General features: G+C 46.9%; 1 protein-coding gene across 1 annotated transcript in view; it reads left to right on the plus strand.

Moving 5' to 3' along the window:
• The first annotated feature begins 586 nt into the window (after positions 1–586).
• The window catches only part of GRIK3 (glutamate ionotropic receptor kainate type subunit 3), a 376,315-nt gene continuing 359,689 nt past the window's right edge, over positions 587–17,212 (plus strand). Inside the window, exon 1 of the mRNA XM_058195934.1 lies at positions 587–738. Coding sequence (XP_058051917.1) covers positions 612–738 — 127 coding nt within the window. The 5' untranslated portion in view covers positions 587–611. The remainder of the gene's footprint in view (positions 739–17,212) is intronic.

Consider the following 17,212-nt stretch of genomic DNA (forward strand, 5'->3'; position numbering starts at 1 on the left):
TTGCGCCCGGAAGTCCGTCTTCCCGAGTTGGGGCATTTTCTCGAGTGGGACGCTCCGGTCGCTTCTTCGGGAGGCAGGCCGCCGCCCCCGAGAAGGCTCGGACAAAGAATCGCGGCGACCGTGGAGCATGTGCAAAGTACTTTGTCCCCCACGTCGGCCCCCCTCTCCGCGCGCCGGCCTTCGGGGATGAAGGGGCAGGACTTCCCGGGCGGAAGGCGTGCCTGGCTCTGCGGCTCCAGCCCCGGCACCTTTCGGCCGAGCCTCTCCCGCCAGGCGGCCGCCTTCCTCCGCTGAGCGGCCCCGCGCAGCCTCGCCGCCCCGGGAGATCACGAGCGCGGGTGCCTGCGGCGCCGCGGACAGGGAAGCCGAGCCGGGCGTGGCAGGGCAGGCGGGGCGGCGGCGGCGCTCCGGTCGCTCCGTCCTCTCCTCATCCCGCGCCGGAGCCACTACGATGCTCCCCGCTGCGTCGGGCGCAGCCAGCCCCGAGTCTGACGCGCCCTTGCCGCCGCGCCCAGCCGCCGGGCGCCCCATCCTCGCCGGAGGTCCAGCCGGAGCCGGAGCCTGAGCCGGGCACGCTCGGCCGCGCCTCGCCCACCTCCCGCCCGCCCAGGATGCTGACCTGCTGCTTTGCCCCGCGCCCGCTGCCGGCCCGCTCCTGCGCCTCCGCCGCCGCCGCCGTCCTGCTCGGAATCCTCTGGCTGCACGCCTGCCGCGGCATGCCCCATGTCATCCGCATCGGTGAGCCAGGCGAGGGGGGAAACGGGGGCGGGCAGGGCGGCCGAATTGTGGTCCCCGGGGCGGGCGGGAGCGCGCGGCGGCCGTCGGCTAGCGGGACGTTTCTGGCTCGGGCAGCTTCGGGCTCCGCCGCTCTCGCGGCTGTTGCCCGGCCGGCGTGGTGAGCTGGGAAGACGGGCGCCGCACCGGCCAGGGCTGGGACCGTCCGCGCGCCCTTGACGGGGAACGCAGAGCCAGCCGGGGCGCGGAGCGGAGTTTGGCGGGGCGGCTGCCGGGGCGGCTGGGCGGGGTGCTCGGCGCCGGCAAATCCTGAAGGACTGCGCCGGTCCGCCGTCCGGAGTAGCCCACTCTATAAGGGGAGCCTGTGCCGGCTCTGTCCCCACCCTGCTTTCTCCGACGGAGAAAGTAGCGAGGTAGAAGTCTTCGTAGGGTCGGCCGAAGGCTTCAGGACGGCGAGCCGTATGCCGGGGAAAAAGTGACCGGGAAAGTCGGGGCTGTCCGGGCGACTTCATTAAGACCTCCGCAGCGTCTCTCTTTTGCTCCGGGTCTCTTAATCGGCGCGCTGCTCGGGGCTCCCCCAGCGCAGAGTTCACTGTGTAGCCGAGTTCGGGGGGGGTGTCGAATGCCAGCCTGGCCCCAACTCTGCGACGGAGCCTCCTGCCAGGGCCGGGCGCGGAAAGCTAGCCGGGAAACTCCGCAGACGCAGAGCCCTCCGCCGCCCCCGGCGAAGGAGGGCCCGGGTCCCCTTGGCGTTCTGCGAGGTCGGGGCACCTCAGATGCCTCCAGCCAAGCGGGGTGAGAGCGACTGAGAGAATCTCCCTTTTCCCCAAAACAAAGTGACTGTGGAAGTCTTTTTCTTTGCGGACGGCGAGCCTGCAGGGCCGGTCCTCCTCTTTCTCAGACTGCGCGAAAGGGGATGGCGGCCCCGGCCTTTGCCCCTCGGGCGGCGGGAAGGGGGCTTTCCCCGCAAAGGTGTGTTTCCCTGCCTTAAGCCACGGATTCCAGGTGGTCCACATGCTGCTGAGAAGGGCCCGTGGACTCGGTGCTTTTTCAGCCGCGGATCAGACCCGCCGGTTGTTCTTCCAGTCCCAAATTCATGTGCTCTTTTTAGCTTTGCAGTTGACTGTGCGTGGATCAAGAATTGACCTTCCTTTGCTCTGCAGTGGGGCCCAATCCTTTGGCTCGGCGCACTTTGCGTGGGGCACCAGCCTAGAACTCGCAGAGGAGCTACCAGGGGCTTGTTTTGCCCTGATTTCAGGGTGGACTGGAAGGGCCCAAGGCTGCTCCTGGACTGGGGTAGTTCTTTTATTTTAACAGCTTCAGGCAAAGAACTGAAGCTGTTAAAATAAAAGGACTGAATCCTTCGGGCTGAATATCAGGCAGGTGGAAATGGTTTGGATAACAGCCCTTTGTTTTAAAAAGTAGACTCAGATTTTGCTTGGAGAAAACATAAATTGATTTTTGGGAGAATGGGTGTTTACCTTAGGATTTTTTTCTTTTCTCATCTGTTCAGTTGTGTCCAGTTTTGTGAGATTGCTTGGACAAACCCCTGCAGTTTTCTTAACCAAGGTTTTTCAGAAGCGGGTGCCATTGCCTCCTTCTAGGGCTAAGAGAAAACGCCTGGCCCAAGATCACCCAGAAGGAGTGACCTGAGGCAGGCCTAGAACTCAGGGTCTCCTGGTGGCTTTACCAGGGCACCAAATTGCCTCTGTAAAGCTTGGGTCATAGAGGCTTAAATGCGGAATCTGAGAGGACTTTTTAGGAAGGGCAGTTGGGGGCTTGATCTCTCCTGGTCCAGGTTAAGATAGTTTGGTGTGGAATTTGGTCCGGTGAGGGAGGTTTTACAGAAAGAAAAAGGGATGACTAGAGATCTGGCGTTCTGCTCAGGTGCATCACTTTCAGGGGCTCCTGCTGGTGTGGCTGCTCCGTTGCAGACTTTCAGCTGCACCCCAGACAGCTTCATCCATGTGGGAGGGAGATTCTTTCAGTCACGGTGTTGTTGTTGGTACTGGGTTCAAGGAGCAGATATTCTAGTTTTTTTTAAAAAAAAATATTAGTTAAAATTAATAATCTCTCAAAATCCCTTTTTTCAAAGCGCAGAATGAAAAGAAAACTCAACAATGACAGGAGAATTTGTAATAACTGCAGTAGTTTCAGGTTTAGATCAAAGCCGGGGCGTCTTTCTGATGCTCTTCTATCATCTTTCCTTTTCTAAGAAATGAAGAATTTCTTCTATCCTGCGTTCTTAATTTGTTTCCTCCTTTTACAGGGCATTTCATAATAAATGGCCATAAAAAGTTGCATTTAAAAACAAAGCAGCTCATTGGATTTTGATAGAGCTGCCAAATAAATGGCTATGAGCTTTGATTCTGGGGAAAACACTATAGAGGTGTAAGTGTCTATGGATTTTTCTCATTGTTATGTTATTTTTCTTTTCTCCAGCAAGACAAAGCATCTCTTTATTTTTTCAGTTCTGTTTCTAAGAAATCTTGTTCTTTGTGACTAAATCAACTCAGATGTTTTTATTTTTAGGTTTTCTTGTAGAATGTAATTTTGAGCATAATCCTTTTTAAGTACCATTTGTAATGTCTGATGGAGAAAATGTAATTGCTGTCACAGGAATGGAGACGCAAATCCACACATGGCGGAGTAGAATAACCTAATGACTTAAGTGCTATTAGCTGGTGTCACAGAGGAAGCTGCTTGTATTTTGTGAGTGCTGTCTGTTCTTTAGGGGAGTATAAAGCCTCTGGCTTGGTCAGGACCTTGAAGAGAATTTCTCGCCCGCTCTTCTTCTTTACTCCAACTTCAGCGCCCTCCGACAGCAGCACAAAAGGGGCCGTTTCTCGCACTGTCTGCCTCCTTGTACTCCTCCACATCAGAAACCATCAGAAGAAGGCAAAACTCTTGCAAACAGAAATAGCAAGAGCCTTTTTAATTATATTAAGACTTGAAATGTCAGATCTGATATTTTGATAGCTGAGGCAAATAATTAAACAGATGGAAGCTTCGGCTGAAAATTGTGCCATGTTAAAATGGGTCAGATATTTGTGGAGTCTAGCAAGGGGTAGGAGGAAGAAAGGGAAGAAAGCCATCTCCATATCCTGGGCAGAATCGTAGTAACCTTGGCAAGAGGCGTGTCATGGCAGCAGCAGGCCCCCTTGTGTCCACCCACCGCGGCGTCTCCACCTCCCTCTGCATTGTGGTTGAGACTGGAGGGGTCTGGAGCCCAGCCAGGAGCTCTGGGGAGGCCCTTCTCTTCTGGAAGGGCGGCACGGCTGGCTCAGGCTGTCGCCTCTTGCAGGAGAGGCATCTGCTGCTGCGGCTTCGCCTGTTACTGCTGCAGGAAGTACGGAGATGGGATTGTGCGGTGGGCACCTGCAGCAGCTGGAAAAGGGGCCCCAGTTGTGAAACATTCAGGGTGAAAGAAGAGACAAGGCAGGCTGAAAAAGAGATTGCCCTGCCTGTTGTTTGGAGAACGTACCGGGCATGCAGGAAGAGAGGCGGATTGGTGTTTGTGGAAATAAAAGACCTTGTTCGTTATTGATGTACACATGATCAATTTCAATTCACGTTTCCTTGAAAATGGGCTGATTATTTTCAGGATTTTTCCTGTTTGGAGGATTTATCTTCTGTCTCTTGTTGCTGAAATTTTCTTACACCTTAATAATAATTTCACTGTTGTTTTAATAACATCCGTTATTAAAAGAAAAAAAGTCTCACAGGCTAAAACTGTGAAATTCAGCTTTTAAGTGGAAAGATCAGAGGAAAATAAATCTGGAGGCCGATGGTGCCTGTGAGCTCTGAAATCCATAGCACAGGAATGTCGGCTCTGCATTTTTTGGGGTCAAGGCAGATCTCTGAAGGGGAGCAGTTTGAAAATGATTGATTTTCTCCCACATCTGGACCAGCAAAGGGACTCAATAGGCTCCCTTTGTTTTTCATGCAATGTTGAATTTGTCCCGCTACAAACCTGGGTCAGTGCCTTGAAGAACAATGACTTGGCTTCCATTTGGCAGAAGCATAATTGAAAATCAATATTATTGAAGTCAAGCTGGTGTGGCAATGTTTGTAAAAGATCGGGGTGCTCAGGATAATTTTCCGGGAGGGCAGTTCCACTTCAGAGCCAAACTAGCCAAACTAGCCAACCTGGAAGCGGAGCTGGCCTCTCCTCTCCTCTTGCAAGGCAGTGATTTGGTATCTCTGAGCTGCTGCTGGCAAAGCCCTTGCTCTGTGCGCCGCTGAGGGCTGAGGCACGGCCCTTTCAGAGAGGGCAAAGTGGGGGAAGAGAGGCCTGGCAGGCTGGGGTGTGTGTGTGTCTGTGTGTGTGTGTGTGCGCGTGCACACGTGCCGATGTGTGAGGCTTCATTCTATGGCAGACACAGCCTGAAGAGAGTTGGGCATGTGCTGGTCACCCTCCCACTTGCCCCAGGCATCCAGCTTGAGACACCCCCCTCCCGGAAAGGCCTGGAACAGATCATCTAGGTTAGGAAATGTTACCTTGGGGAACTGCTCTGCTAGCTCCAAGTGCTTCCCAAAGATCTTTTGAATCCCAGCACAGAAAAGCAACATTCTGGCCACTTGAACAATGGGAGAATCTGGAAACATCCTGTGATTTGTTTTTTTCAACTGTCGGGTGATAGTGTTGGAAAACAGAACCTTTGTATGTGGGGAAAATTCCCTAATATTTTAAATGCTGAAATAAATGTAGACTTCCCACAGGCTTTTCATCCACGAGGAAGAAACTAGGGAGAAGAACATGTGGTGCTTAGTCTGTCGAAATGAAAGGAGCCATCTTTCTTTTGTACCTGCCAATATTTAGATGCATTGCCTGGATGCCGCTGATAATCCTGAGGGAAAAGAATCCGATTTTAGTGAACCACAAAATTAAAGAAAATCTGCAAATGAATCCACAAAGGCCTTTTCACAATTCTGAACCCCTCCTTGGTATGAACACAAAACCGATGGAGTTCATAGCAATCATGAACTGGGTTCTCATGTTGCACGCATTCCTTGTGCATAAAAGAGCCCAGAAGAACCTGGAAAGTTAATGCAGAGTCCTGTTCACTGTTGACATTGTGACTCCTTTGGGGAGTTATAAATTTAAAGGAAAGTCCTGGCAGGTAGTAAAATTGTCTTTATCCGCAAGAACTGAGGAGCAAATTCATCAGCTCCTTAACACGAGCAGAACTAGTCTTTCCTTGGTTCAGGTCTCTGGGGAATTGATTTCTGATCAGGTGAGGATTTTTGTATTTTTATGGAGATTGTGAAAGCAGCTTTCTGAGGCTGACACTGGTCAAGCTTTGAGCCATTGGTCAGCCGCTCCAGATGCTCTCATTTTGGTACGAAGGCAGGTGGGGAAATGCTGGGTAGCGAGATGAATGTCAGGCTAAAGTGTCAAGAGGGCCTCTTGGTAGCCAGCGGCTGTAGTGACTCAGTCCCGATTCTTCAGCCTTCAGGAGGAGAGGCAGCCGGCTTTGAGACGGAGTCAGGGCTGCGGTGAGAAAGCCGACTACTGTTTTTTCAAAGCCAAACAGCTGCTTCCCTCAAATGGCTACAGCTTCATTCTAAGTATGCTGTGTTAGGCTAGATGCTGAATTTCATGGCCTGGAAGCTTTTTTGTGCACAAATCCCAAGTAATTTCTGATAGTCTAGCCAAGCTCTGTGCATGTATACATGAGTGCTGTGTTCCCATCCTTTGTGCTATATAGAAGAATCTACCTCATGAGGCTGGCAGTGAATTTTCACAATTTCTCCCTAGTGAAGCCTGTGTTTTTGTGTTTATAATAAATCCTTGGTTCCGACTGTGGCTTAGAGAGCTCTGCAATCCACTGACAGCTTAATGTGGTCCATCTTGTTCTTTTAACATGATTGCAACTCCTCTCCAGCTCCTAGTTTGCCAGTTGAGATGAAGCTGATCTATTGCAGAGCCCAGGGCAGGTTTTGAATCACAGCAACTGCTCCAGCTGCCGTGGACAGTCAGCAGAGGGCAGGTGTATGTCAGCTCTTTGTTGGCTCATTGCTTCTTGGCCTTTGGCTAAGATCAAGTGTCTCGTACCTAGGCTGGTACCCTGCCTCCCACTCCCAAAGGCAGCTCAAGACAAGATGCCCTCAAGTCAAGCTCAACGCCTGGAGACTGGACAGTTGGCTTGGCAGCCTCTGTTGTGGCCCAACTTCTTTTGCTGCCAGGATGCTACTGGCCCAACTTGCTGTTTCTTTACAGAGATGGGCAGAAAAGATGCCAGACTTGCTTGTTTGCCACCCAATATGGTACATTTCTAAGCTCTTGTTGCAGAAACAGGTTCGGTTTTTCGGCAATTGTATTCATTTTATTTCTTCAACTGTGTCTCCACTCTAAACAGTGCAGATCCCCCTCTGTACTTTGCAGCTGCTCAAAATCTTGTAGAACCAAGGGTGACAGAAATGAGAAGCAATTTGAAAAACATGGGGGAAAAGCCCCAGGTGATTCTGGTTACAGGGTTGAACTGCCCTGCTACACATTTTACAATTCCTCCTCCTGCACTCCTCATCAAAGTTGTCTTTCTATATATGTTGCTTTCTTCTGCTCTTCAACTTCTTATTGTCTGGACACAAAGCACATTTTTGTGGCTGCATTCCTTCCTCAAGATTTTATGCATGTGAAAGAAATGGGAATTCCTGTCTATTGGGTATTACACAGACTATGCCAAGAATATTTCATCCAGCTCTGGGCTCTACTTTTTAGGAAGGGCTTTGACACACTGAACATGTGAGAAAGCAGCTGAGGGAATCCTGGAAACTAAAATGTAATGTTGGAGGTGTTGGGTCTGCTTAGCTTGGAGAAGACCTCCTAGCTGGAGCTGAAGGGCTACCATCTAGAAGACAGGGCAGAATTCTTCAGAGTTGTTTCAGAAGACAAAACAAGAAAGAAGGAGCAAGGAAGCAGAATTTGCTTGCACATCTGAAAAGGTTACAGAGGAGTAGACTGCATTGGGACTGTCTTTTGCTGGAAATGATAAAACGGGGGCTTGGATGATCAACTGTCAGGGATGCTGCAGCTATGGCTGCAGGGGATTCCTGCACTGGGCAGCAGGTTGGACTAAATGGTCCAAGATGCCTTCTACCCCCTCCTCTCCCACCCAATTTTGTCGCTCATCAAGGGCCTGAGGCTGGGCCAATCCAGGCGTTTTTTCCCCCTCTTGTGATCCTCTCTTTCCCCCCAGTCTTTACTTGCTGGATGGAGGGTCCTGGAGGCCCTGGGAGACTCAAATAGGCTATACTCAAGCCCAGGCTGGGTTCCCGTCCCCGCAACCTCCTGAAATCTGAAGTTCTGACTAAATGCCCTCCAGGTTCAATGTTAGCTGCCCCCCTTGCGTGAGAAATCTTGCTGCTTTCAGAGGCCTCCTTTTCTTTCACAAATTTGTGGTGCAAAACTCCCAGGATGACAACTTAGGTAACAGATAACACATAACAGTAATGGAGTTGGAAGGGACCTTGGAGGTCTAGTCCAATCCCCTGCTCACGCAGGAGAACCGCCAAACTGCCGACCTTTCTGATCGACAAGCTTAGTGTCTAGGTGTTCAGAAACAGCTTGTCCCTTGAGGGATCTGAGCAGCCCATGTTTTAGCTGAGTTGGGTGTAAGAAGAGACTTGTGACCAGAAAGTAATTGGTAGCCAGTGCCGGCTGCTCATTTTTCAGAAGCTACAAATAGAAGCACAGAACTGAAGTGCATGTTGTGCCCAAATGAATATGAGCCTTGTGGAAGATATCTTGCCACATCCGGGACTTGATGCAGTCAAGGCTAAGCCCAGGCAGCTTATGCAGGTCCATTTCTTTCTACCTCAGTACCTGAAGCTCCAGCAGCAGCAGGGCATAATCTTAGTTTATGTATTCTCATTCAGCGTGTGATTGAATCCAGCTGGTATTTTTTTTTTGATTCAGCGGAGGGACTCCTGCAAACAGAGATTGTGTATTCCAAGCATCTCAGCTGCCTGACCAAGAGTTAATATTTCAAATTGTCCTATAATTCCCACAAGCTGCTCTAGGATGAGTTTCTGGAGTGAACGTTTCAATGTTGCATCTTTGAAATAATAAACTGTTGCCATAAGAGGCACTCTTATCCGCAAGGCCAGTTCTGCTTTCTCCAGATTCTCAGCTGGAAAAGCTGGGTGAAGGGCTTCTCCTTATTCATCTATCCACATTGTTCAAATCACCTGGCTGAAAAGGGGCTTGCCAAGATTGATTGACTTCATCTGAGAGCCGAGGGGGTGCAGTGCAGTGGTGGGTTGCTCCAGGTTCTGTCCGGTTCTTTAGAACCAGTAGTAAAAGCGGCGGGAGGCTCTGCTCACCCACCCGGATGTCATAATTGACGGTCTGCGCATGCACAGAAGATTGTGCGCTCCCGTTGCGAACCGGTAGTAAAGGTAAGTAGAACCCACCCCTGGCGCATTGGTTAGAGTGCAGTACTGCAGGCTACTTCAGCTGACTGCTAGCTGCAGTTTGGCAGTTCAAATCTCACCGGCTCAGGGTTGACTCAGCCTTCCATCCTTCTGAGGTGGGTAAAATGAGGACCCAGATTGTTGGGGGGCAATAGGTTAACTCTCTAAACTGCTTAGAGAGGGCTGTAAAAACACTATGAAGCTGTATATAAGTGCTATTGCACTCCGAAGCCCCCCTGAAAATAAGGCCAGTAGATCACTGCAGTCTCCATTGGTTCTGGCTTCTCCTCCCAGGATTCTGGTGAAGGAAATTCTCTCTATTGGAAAAACCATCATAGGCTGACATTTTACTATTTTCACTGCTGCAAAGAGCTCTTTGCTTGGATTGTAGTCTACACTTGGGCAAATTCACTGCAATTTTCCCAGCCTGCCTGCATTCTTTCTGTTTCATTGCTGACAATGTTGCTTCCCCCCTGACTCCCTTCTGCGTCCATGACAGATATAATTGCCTGTGGTGTCCTTCTCCCCACAATTAGTTATTGTCAGCTACTGAAAAGTCTTTCCCTGCTGTCTGCTAGTAGCACAGGTTTAGAGTAAGCATATGATATAGTGAACAGGTTTGAATTATGGAAAAGGAAAGGAGTCTCTGCGGATTTTTCTCTGCTAGTCGTTGCCAACTCTAGGAGATGGCGCTCATCTCCAATTCAAGACATTGAGCCAGTGTTGTCCAAAGATGTTTTTGCGGTCAAGTGGCCAGCATGACATCGCAGAGTGGTGTTTTCTCCCCACCGAAGTGGTACCTATCTACCTACTTGCATTTGCATGTTTTCAAACTACTACTGGTACGTGGGCAGGAGCTAGGCAAAAATGGGTGCTCACACCATTGTGTAATACTTGAATCTTGAACCCAGCCAACCAGCTTAGTGTCATAAGCACTGAGCCCTCATGCTGCCAAGTGAGTAACAGAAAGAGATATGCAAATACTCAACGGAAGTAAGTTGCTGAATGCAGGAAGAACAGATATGATGGAAGTAGAGCATAAATGGGATTCTTGACAGATGAGTCATCGAACATAGAAGAATAGAGTTGGAAGGGACTTCAGAGGTCTTCTGGTCCAACCCCTTGCTTGAACAGGAGACTCAATACCATTTCAGGCAAATGGTGGTCCAGTCTTTTTTTTGAAAGCCTCCAGTGATGGAGCACCCACAACTTTTGGAAGGAAGCTGATCCATTGATTAATTGTCAGGAAATTTCTCCTTAGATTTAGGTTGCTTCTCTCCTTGGTTAGTTTCCAGCCATTGTTTCTTGCCCTGTCTTGTCTTTTGGTGTTTTAGAGAATAGTTTGACACAGAAAAGGGGCTGAGAAGGATGTCTGTTATTCTGTTGTTTCTATAAAGCACATATAGATAAATGTTGCATGTACTGACACTGAAGAAGTATTCTTTGGGAAGTAAATGCTTACACTTTTGTATTCAGATTATGCGATGTTGTTGGTTGAGAACCAAGTGAGCAATGAATGTCAAATAGACTGTATAATACAACAATGGTATGAAAATTAATGAATCAAAGACCACAAGAATATGTTTGAAAATAGAATGAAATGGATAAGTTATACAAAAAAGGCCAAAAGAAAGAAAGAAGCAGCAGCAAAAGGAAGAATTTGTGTACTTTGTACAGTAGTAAAGATGGAAAAATGGATGAAGAAATGATGTGCAAATGCTGATAGAACTATAGTGGATAATACAATATTTGAGTTAAAACCATTCATTTAGTGACTGTTTGAAGTTACAATGGCACTGAAAAAAGTGACTTATTACCTTTTTTCACACCGTTGCCGCTTCCCCGTGGTCATGTGAGCAAAATTCAGATGCTTGGCAACTGGAATATATTTATGATGGTTGCAATGTCCTGGATCATGTCATCACCTTTTGCAACCTTCTGATAAGCAATGTCAATGGGGAAGCCAGATTCAACTTAACAACTGCAGTTATTCCCTTAACATCTGTGGCAAAACTCACCGAACAACTGTCTTTCTTAGCAATGGAAATTTTAGACTCAGTTGTAGTTGTAGGTCGAGGGCAATCTTTATGTCCATATTTTATGAGGAATGCATCCTTGTTAAAACAACTGAAAATAGTGTAAAGAGCTCCTTTGACTTGCTTTGTGATATGAAAGTGAGATCTGAGCCTGTTTGTATGGTTAAAAGGAGAGAGGCTGGCTGGATGAGAAATGAATGTGGCTTGAATACAAAATTGTGTAACCAGCTCGAAAGAAATAGGTTAGGTGATTTGGCCAGAGAGAGAGAGAAGACATGAGGATGAATCTCAAATCATGTACAGGAAGGAATATGCGATGAGTCAATAGCAGGGATATCCACATGAAGCCACAGTAATCCTGGATCAGCTCCATCTGATCATGACATTCTTAGACTTCCGCTTCCTCTTGATGTTGGGGGGCAGCAATGACGAGGCAATTTAAGGACATGGGCATGGCGGCATCTTCAAACAAATGCTGCCATTGCATACTTGCATCCTGATAGATGTAAATAGATGGACTGGACTAGAAATGTAAATTTTAAATTTGGTTTTAATGGGGTTTTATTATTTTATTGTGGTTTTAATATTCGGCCGTATTTAATAAGTTTTTTAAATTGGGGTTTTAACTTGTATTTATATGTATGTTTTACTTGGCTGTAAACCGCCCTGAATCCCCTGGGAGATAGGGCGGTATAAAAATATGATTAAATAAATAAGTAAATAAAATAAATAAGTAAGCTGGGCACAATGATTTGCATAATGATGCACCTACAGCTGTTTACCCCCTCCACCCTAGCAGACTCCCAGGATCATGAAATAAGGAGAAATTTTCTGACAGTGAGAACAATCAAGCAATGGAACAGAAGTTGCCTTCAGAAGCTGTGGGAGCTTCATCACTGGAATCTTTCAAGAAGAGACTGGACTGCCATTTGTCAGAAATGATGTAGGATCTTCTTGGGTGGGGGGTTGGACTAGATGACCTGCAAGGTCCCTTCCAACTCTGTTAATCTGTATCTATATCTGAATCAAGAGGAAGAGGAAGTCAGAGAAACTCATGGCTGGATCAGATTTGTTGACGGGATCTGGGACAAAAAATGGGTGAGACGCTAAATGAACAAAAGATACCTTATGAAGTGGTGCATGGATAAAATAGAAACTAAGTTGGTTTGCCAGGATGGAGCCCCCTGACACTGGCTTCTTGCCTTGCACAAAGAGGCCCACTTGCTCTTTGCCAAGGACAGCCTCACGATGTCGCCTGGTTTGCTTTGAAAACGCCTGACTTGTGGTGCAGAAGTGATGTTTTCCATGTTGTGCTGGTCCAAGATTTTCCATGCCAACCGTCTGGGGAATCAAGACCCCCTTCATCGAGTTAGTGAGTTCTGTTCCACAATGTTATTTTGGCTGTGAGAATCCCAACTTTCCCATGTTTTATTCAATATATTTTGAATGGTTGCTTGAGGTAGCCACATATGTATACACAGGAAAGCATTTTCTCAAACACCAACTCCTCAATACTATTTAGTGGCTGGGTCAGTTGACCACTAGATAGTAGCCAAAAGACATTAGTGGTCAAGAGATTGACCAATAATCACTTTGGAAAACTGAAAGGAAGGAACCTGAGAGTATCCCATCTCTTTACGTTTTTTCTCAGCTGCAAGAACGCTGACGTGGCAGCCTTATTTGGGCAAATGTCTCTCAGCCAAGAGAGATGAAGTCTTTGTTGCAGTCTATGCTTGTTAGATCAAGGTGATAATATTTCTCTGAGGGAAATAAAAACAGTGGATAGTGAATGCCAAGACAGTAGGGCATCATCAACACCCAGATTCTATAGAGGAATTGGAGGTAGTCTTTTCCAAGAGTTGGTGAGCTCTGATTTTCAACCAGGTTAGACCATAAATCACTCTTCTTTTATAGCATTGTGCAGTGTAGCAATCCAGGAAGCAGCATCCTCTGGTCCCGTTCCGGAGATGCAGAAGGATATCTGATGGGAGGAAGTAGGTTGGAAGTGGCTGTGTGGGTAAACTCATAAGGAGTTCTGTGGCGCACAGGTAGTCCTCAGTGTGTCTAGACGTGCAAAGGCTGATAGAAATGTAGTGGATAATACAGATAATGCTTGACTTACAACCATTCATTTAGTGACCCTTAAAATGGCACTGAAAAAGTGACTCATCACAATTTTTCACAATTACAACCATTGCAGCATTCCCATGGTCATGTGATCAAAATTTGGATGCTTGGCAACTGGTTCCTGTTTATGATGGTTGCAGAGGCCCGGGATCATCTGATCATTTTTTGCGACCTTCTGACACGCAGAGTCAATGTGGAAGAAAGATTCATTTAACAACTGGGTTATTAGCAATTGCAGTGATTTCACTTAGCAACTGTGGCATTGCAAAATGGGACAAAACCACCGTCTTGCTTAGCAACAGGCTCAATTGTGGTCATACCTGTGTTGCAGAGAATGCTGGTGTGAGCTACTTTCTGTTGTTTCCCTTTTTATCGTATGCTTTTATTTTCTTTGGCTTCTTGATCTTTATGATGCCTATCTTGAAAGAGAATTGCATGACGAGTAAGAGGACTAGGCTGTGTGGGGGGGAGGGCAGAGCTTCAGTCAGCTTTGCTCGGTGGTCTTTTTTTCTAGAGCACAAGGTCCTGGCTAGGGGGACCCTTCTCCCTTGCCCAGGCTTTGGCACCATGCTTGGAAGCTGCAGTTGGTCCCCCTTGTCTGTGAAGAGTTGCTCCTGCGTTCCCACAAGCAGACAAGGGGGACCAACTGCAGCGGCCAGCCCAGGTCAAGCCTTCATGTCCACCATGGGTATCCCTGGCTGGGATGCTCTGGGCTCCTCTGCCCCGAGAGTCTAGGGCAAGTGAGGGGAGCCCCACCTGGAACAGCCTCTACCAGGTAGGATGGCTCCATTGCTGCTGCCGACTTTTAGAAAAGCCATAACCCCTGAGCAATCCAGAAGGAGAATTCATTTAAGATCTTGCACATTACTTGCATGCCTATTATTAATTTATTTTATTATGGTGAATTATGAAAGGGTTTGACAGTTTTAGGAGTCATTATTTCTATATAATTTCTGTATTGCTGTTTGTTTTTCATTCTACACTGCCATGTGCCATGTGCCACTACATTCCATGTGAAATTTGTCAGGGCATAAATAGTGTAAATAAATAAATAAATAAGTATTGCTCTCTCTTTCTTCCTGATGTTCAAGAAAAGGCTGGCCACTGAGTGGCTTATTGAAAAAATATGATTTCACTTCTGTGATTCCGGGTCTGACTATGGCTGCTGCTGCCGCTGTGCATGACAAGAAGCCTTCATAAAGATCTATTCAAGATCTATTTCCTTGATGGATCCGGTCAGCCCTGCTCTGCTCCTAGGAGTCGATTTTGCTTTGTGATGTTTGACTGGAAAAGAAAGGCCAAAACATGTTTAAGAAAAACAGACAATGATTGCGTATTAACTGCTTGGTTGTTCCTTCTTGCTTTTATCAACTAATGTAATTACTTGAGAAAAATCTTTTAAGTGGTCGATAGCCATTTAGTTTTTTTTATTTCTTTTCAGGAAAGAACTCCCAACCTGAAATTGTCTAAGGAGTGTAGAAGTGGAGTAGTGGAGTAGCAAAGGGAGGGAATATTTTTTAACAGAAAGTGGGTTTGCAAAATGGAATAAAAAGAAACCCGAATTTCTTCTACCAGTGAACAAAGAGTTAAAAGATATTCTGTATGTCTTTTAGGAAGTCTGAGTTCAGTATAGTCCAAATCTAGATTTATTTATTTGTTAGATATTTATTCCACAGTTTTTTTTAATGTGGGATAGACTGCATCACATGAACAAACTTCATTCAACATATACTCCTTAACGGAACTGCATCTAAATGGAGGGAAGCATTCAGAGCGGTACTTCAAGGTTCTGTTTTGGGGATCAGTGCTCTTCAACTCTTCAATAATGATCTAGATGAGGTGATAAAAGGACAGCTCATCAAATTTGTGGATGATTCCAAGATTTGGAGGGACCTTGAGCATTGGGCCCTATCCAGCAAGGTTCAGTTCAGTGGTGAGTAAAGTAAGGCCCTGTGCAGGCAGGAAAAATCAAAAGCACTGGTATTAAAGAGGCAGAACTTAGCTCAGCAACAGTAACTGAAAGGGATCTAGGTGTCCTTTTGGACCACCATTTAAGTATGAGTCAGCAATGTGCCACTGCTACTAAAAAAGCCAATGCAGGCCTCGGCTGCTTTTTCAGCTCTACCAGCTCCTATAATTTCCTGGTAGAGAGCAATTTCTGTGCATCTGTCAGCTTTTTCCCATCTTCACTGAACAGTTGAATACTTGTTCTGGTTTCTCCCTTTTATTCTGGACATATCTGGAGAAACATTTTCTTGTTGCTCCTGGAATCCCTGCTTAACATCAGTTGTAACTGTCCTGAACTTCTCTCTCCAAGTCTGGGGTACTTTGGGTGCTCTTCTTTTACTACATGCCTCACATGATATCTTCTGGAAACTGTTGTTCAGTTCATCGCTAGCTTTTTTGTCTACTACTCTTATTTTTTCTGCTTTCCTACATTTTCTTCTTTGCTGGAATGTTTCTGATTCTACTTTTAGTATCTCCTTTTTCCATTCCGTTCTCCTTGAGGTTATTTCCCCATTTGCTTCTGTTGTTAAATCCTGCTTAGCAGTGCTGATTCAAATCTGCTTTTTTTAAGTCCAAGATAATGCTTTAGCTTCCTTAGATACCAGGAATTTTGGCATTACGTGATCAGTCTCATTCTCCCCAATACATACATTTCTCTGTTGCAAATTAAAAATTCACTCATGATGCTTATTTCCTGAACTCTGTGAGTTTTATTACAGAGATAGTGAAGGCCATGGACTTTCTAGAAGTATAGTTAAGAGGCCCTGTGTTAACAGTTGGGTGTTTGAAAAGGCCTACGTTATTTGAATGAGCATCAGTCTTCAAAGTCCTTGCTTCTGGCTTTTCTCTTCCACTTCCAAAGAATTTGATATGAACCAGTCTTGGTCAGGCTTCATGTCTCTGAGAAATCCAGAAACAAGATTTCTTCTGTTTGTCTAGCCCATCATTTTCTTGTAGTGTTGTCCCTTGTCCCTTCTCTGTGGGCCAGAAGGAGGGCCAAGAAGACCTCCTGAGCTCCAGCTACTTCTGAGTTTGTGGTGATCAGTTTAGTCCTGGTTTGAAAGGCCATAAGAGCCTATAGGACTGGAGAGACTTGATTGGGGCAAGCTGCTGCCATGTGTAGGTTAATGACATTTTATTGTTCTATGACCAATCTGCCTTTTTTCTTGGCATGCAGCATTAGGGAGGGACTAATGGGCAGTTCAAAAGCACGTAAAAAATGCAAGTAGAAAAATAGGGACCACCTTTGGTGGGAAGGTAACAGTGTTCCATGTGCCTTTGGCGTTTAGTCATGCTGGCCACATGACCATGGAGTCGTCTTTGGACAGCGCTGGCTCTTTGGCTTTGAAACGGAGATGAGCACTGCCCCCTAGACTAGAATGACTAGCACATAGGTACGAGGGGAACCTTTAGCTTTAGGTGGAACTCTTTTTAGACCTTCTGAAACTGATTGAGCAGGTGAAGCAAAACATCAGTAATCAAAGTAGGACTCAACTGTGGAAGCTCCCCGTGTCCTTGTGTCTCAGTCCAAGAGCCAGATGTGTGCGTCTGCAGTGGGGAAGATGCTAGGCTAAGAGTAGGGAGATGTAAGGTCACATCCACCTTCAGCCCTGAAAACCATCTTTTGGCTTCGGTGCAGGTTCTTAGCTTCCCTGGTTGCATGGAAAAATAGGAGGAGGAACCTTTTGCATGCCCCCTCCCTTAGCTCCTGTGTAGAAGTCTGAATGAGGAAGCAAGCAAGCATGATGAACCTCCCTAAAAAGAAGCCACCTCAGACCATGAATGCTAGAGGTCTTCTGCTTCCATCAGGCGGCCTCTCTCCTGCTTCTGGCCTGGGGCTGGGATCTGTTTTGCTTGGTTGAAGGTTTAGCTGAAATTATGTTATTGTT

This window comes from Ahaetulla prasina, chromosome 10 (assembly GCF_028640845.1).
Source record: "Ahaetulla prasina isolate Xishuangbanna chromosome 10, ASM2864084v1, whole genome shotgun sequence".
Classification (NCBI taxonomy): domain Eukaryota; kingdom Metazoa; phylum Chordata; class Lepidosauria; order Squamata; family Colubridae; genus Ahaetulla; species Ahaetulla prasina.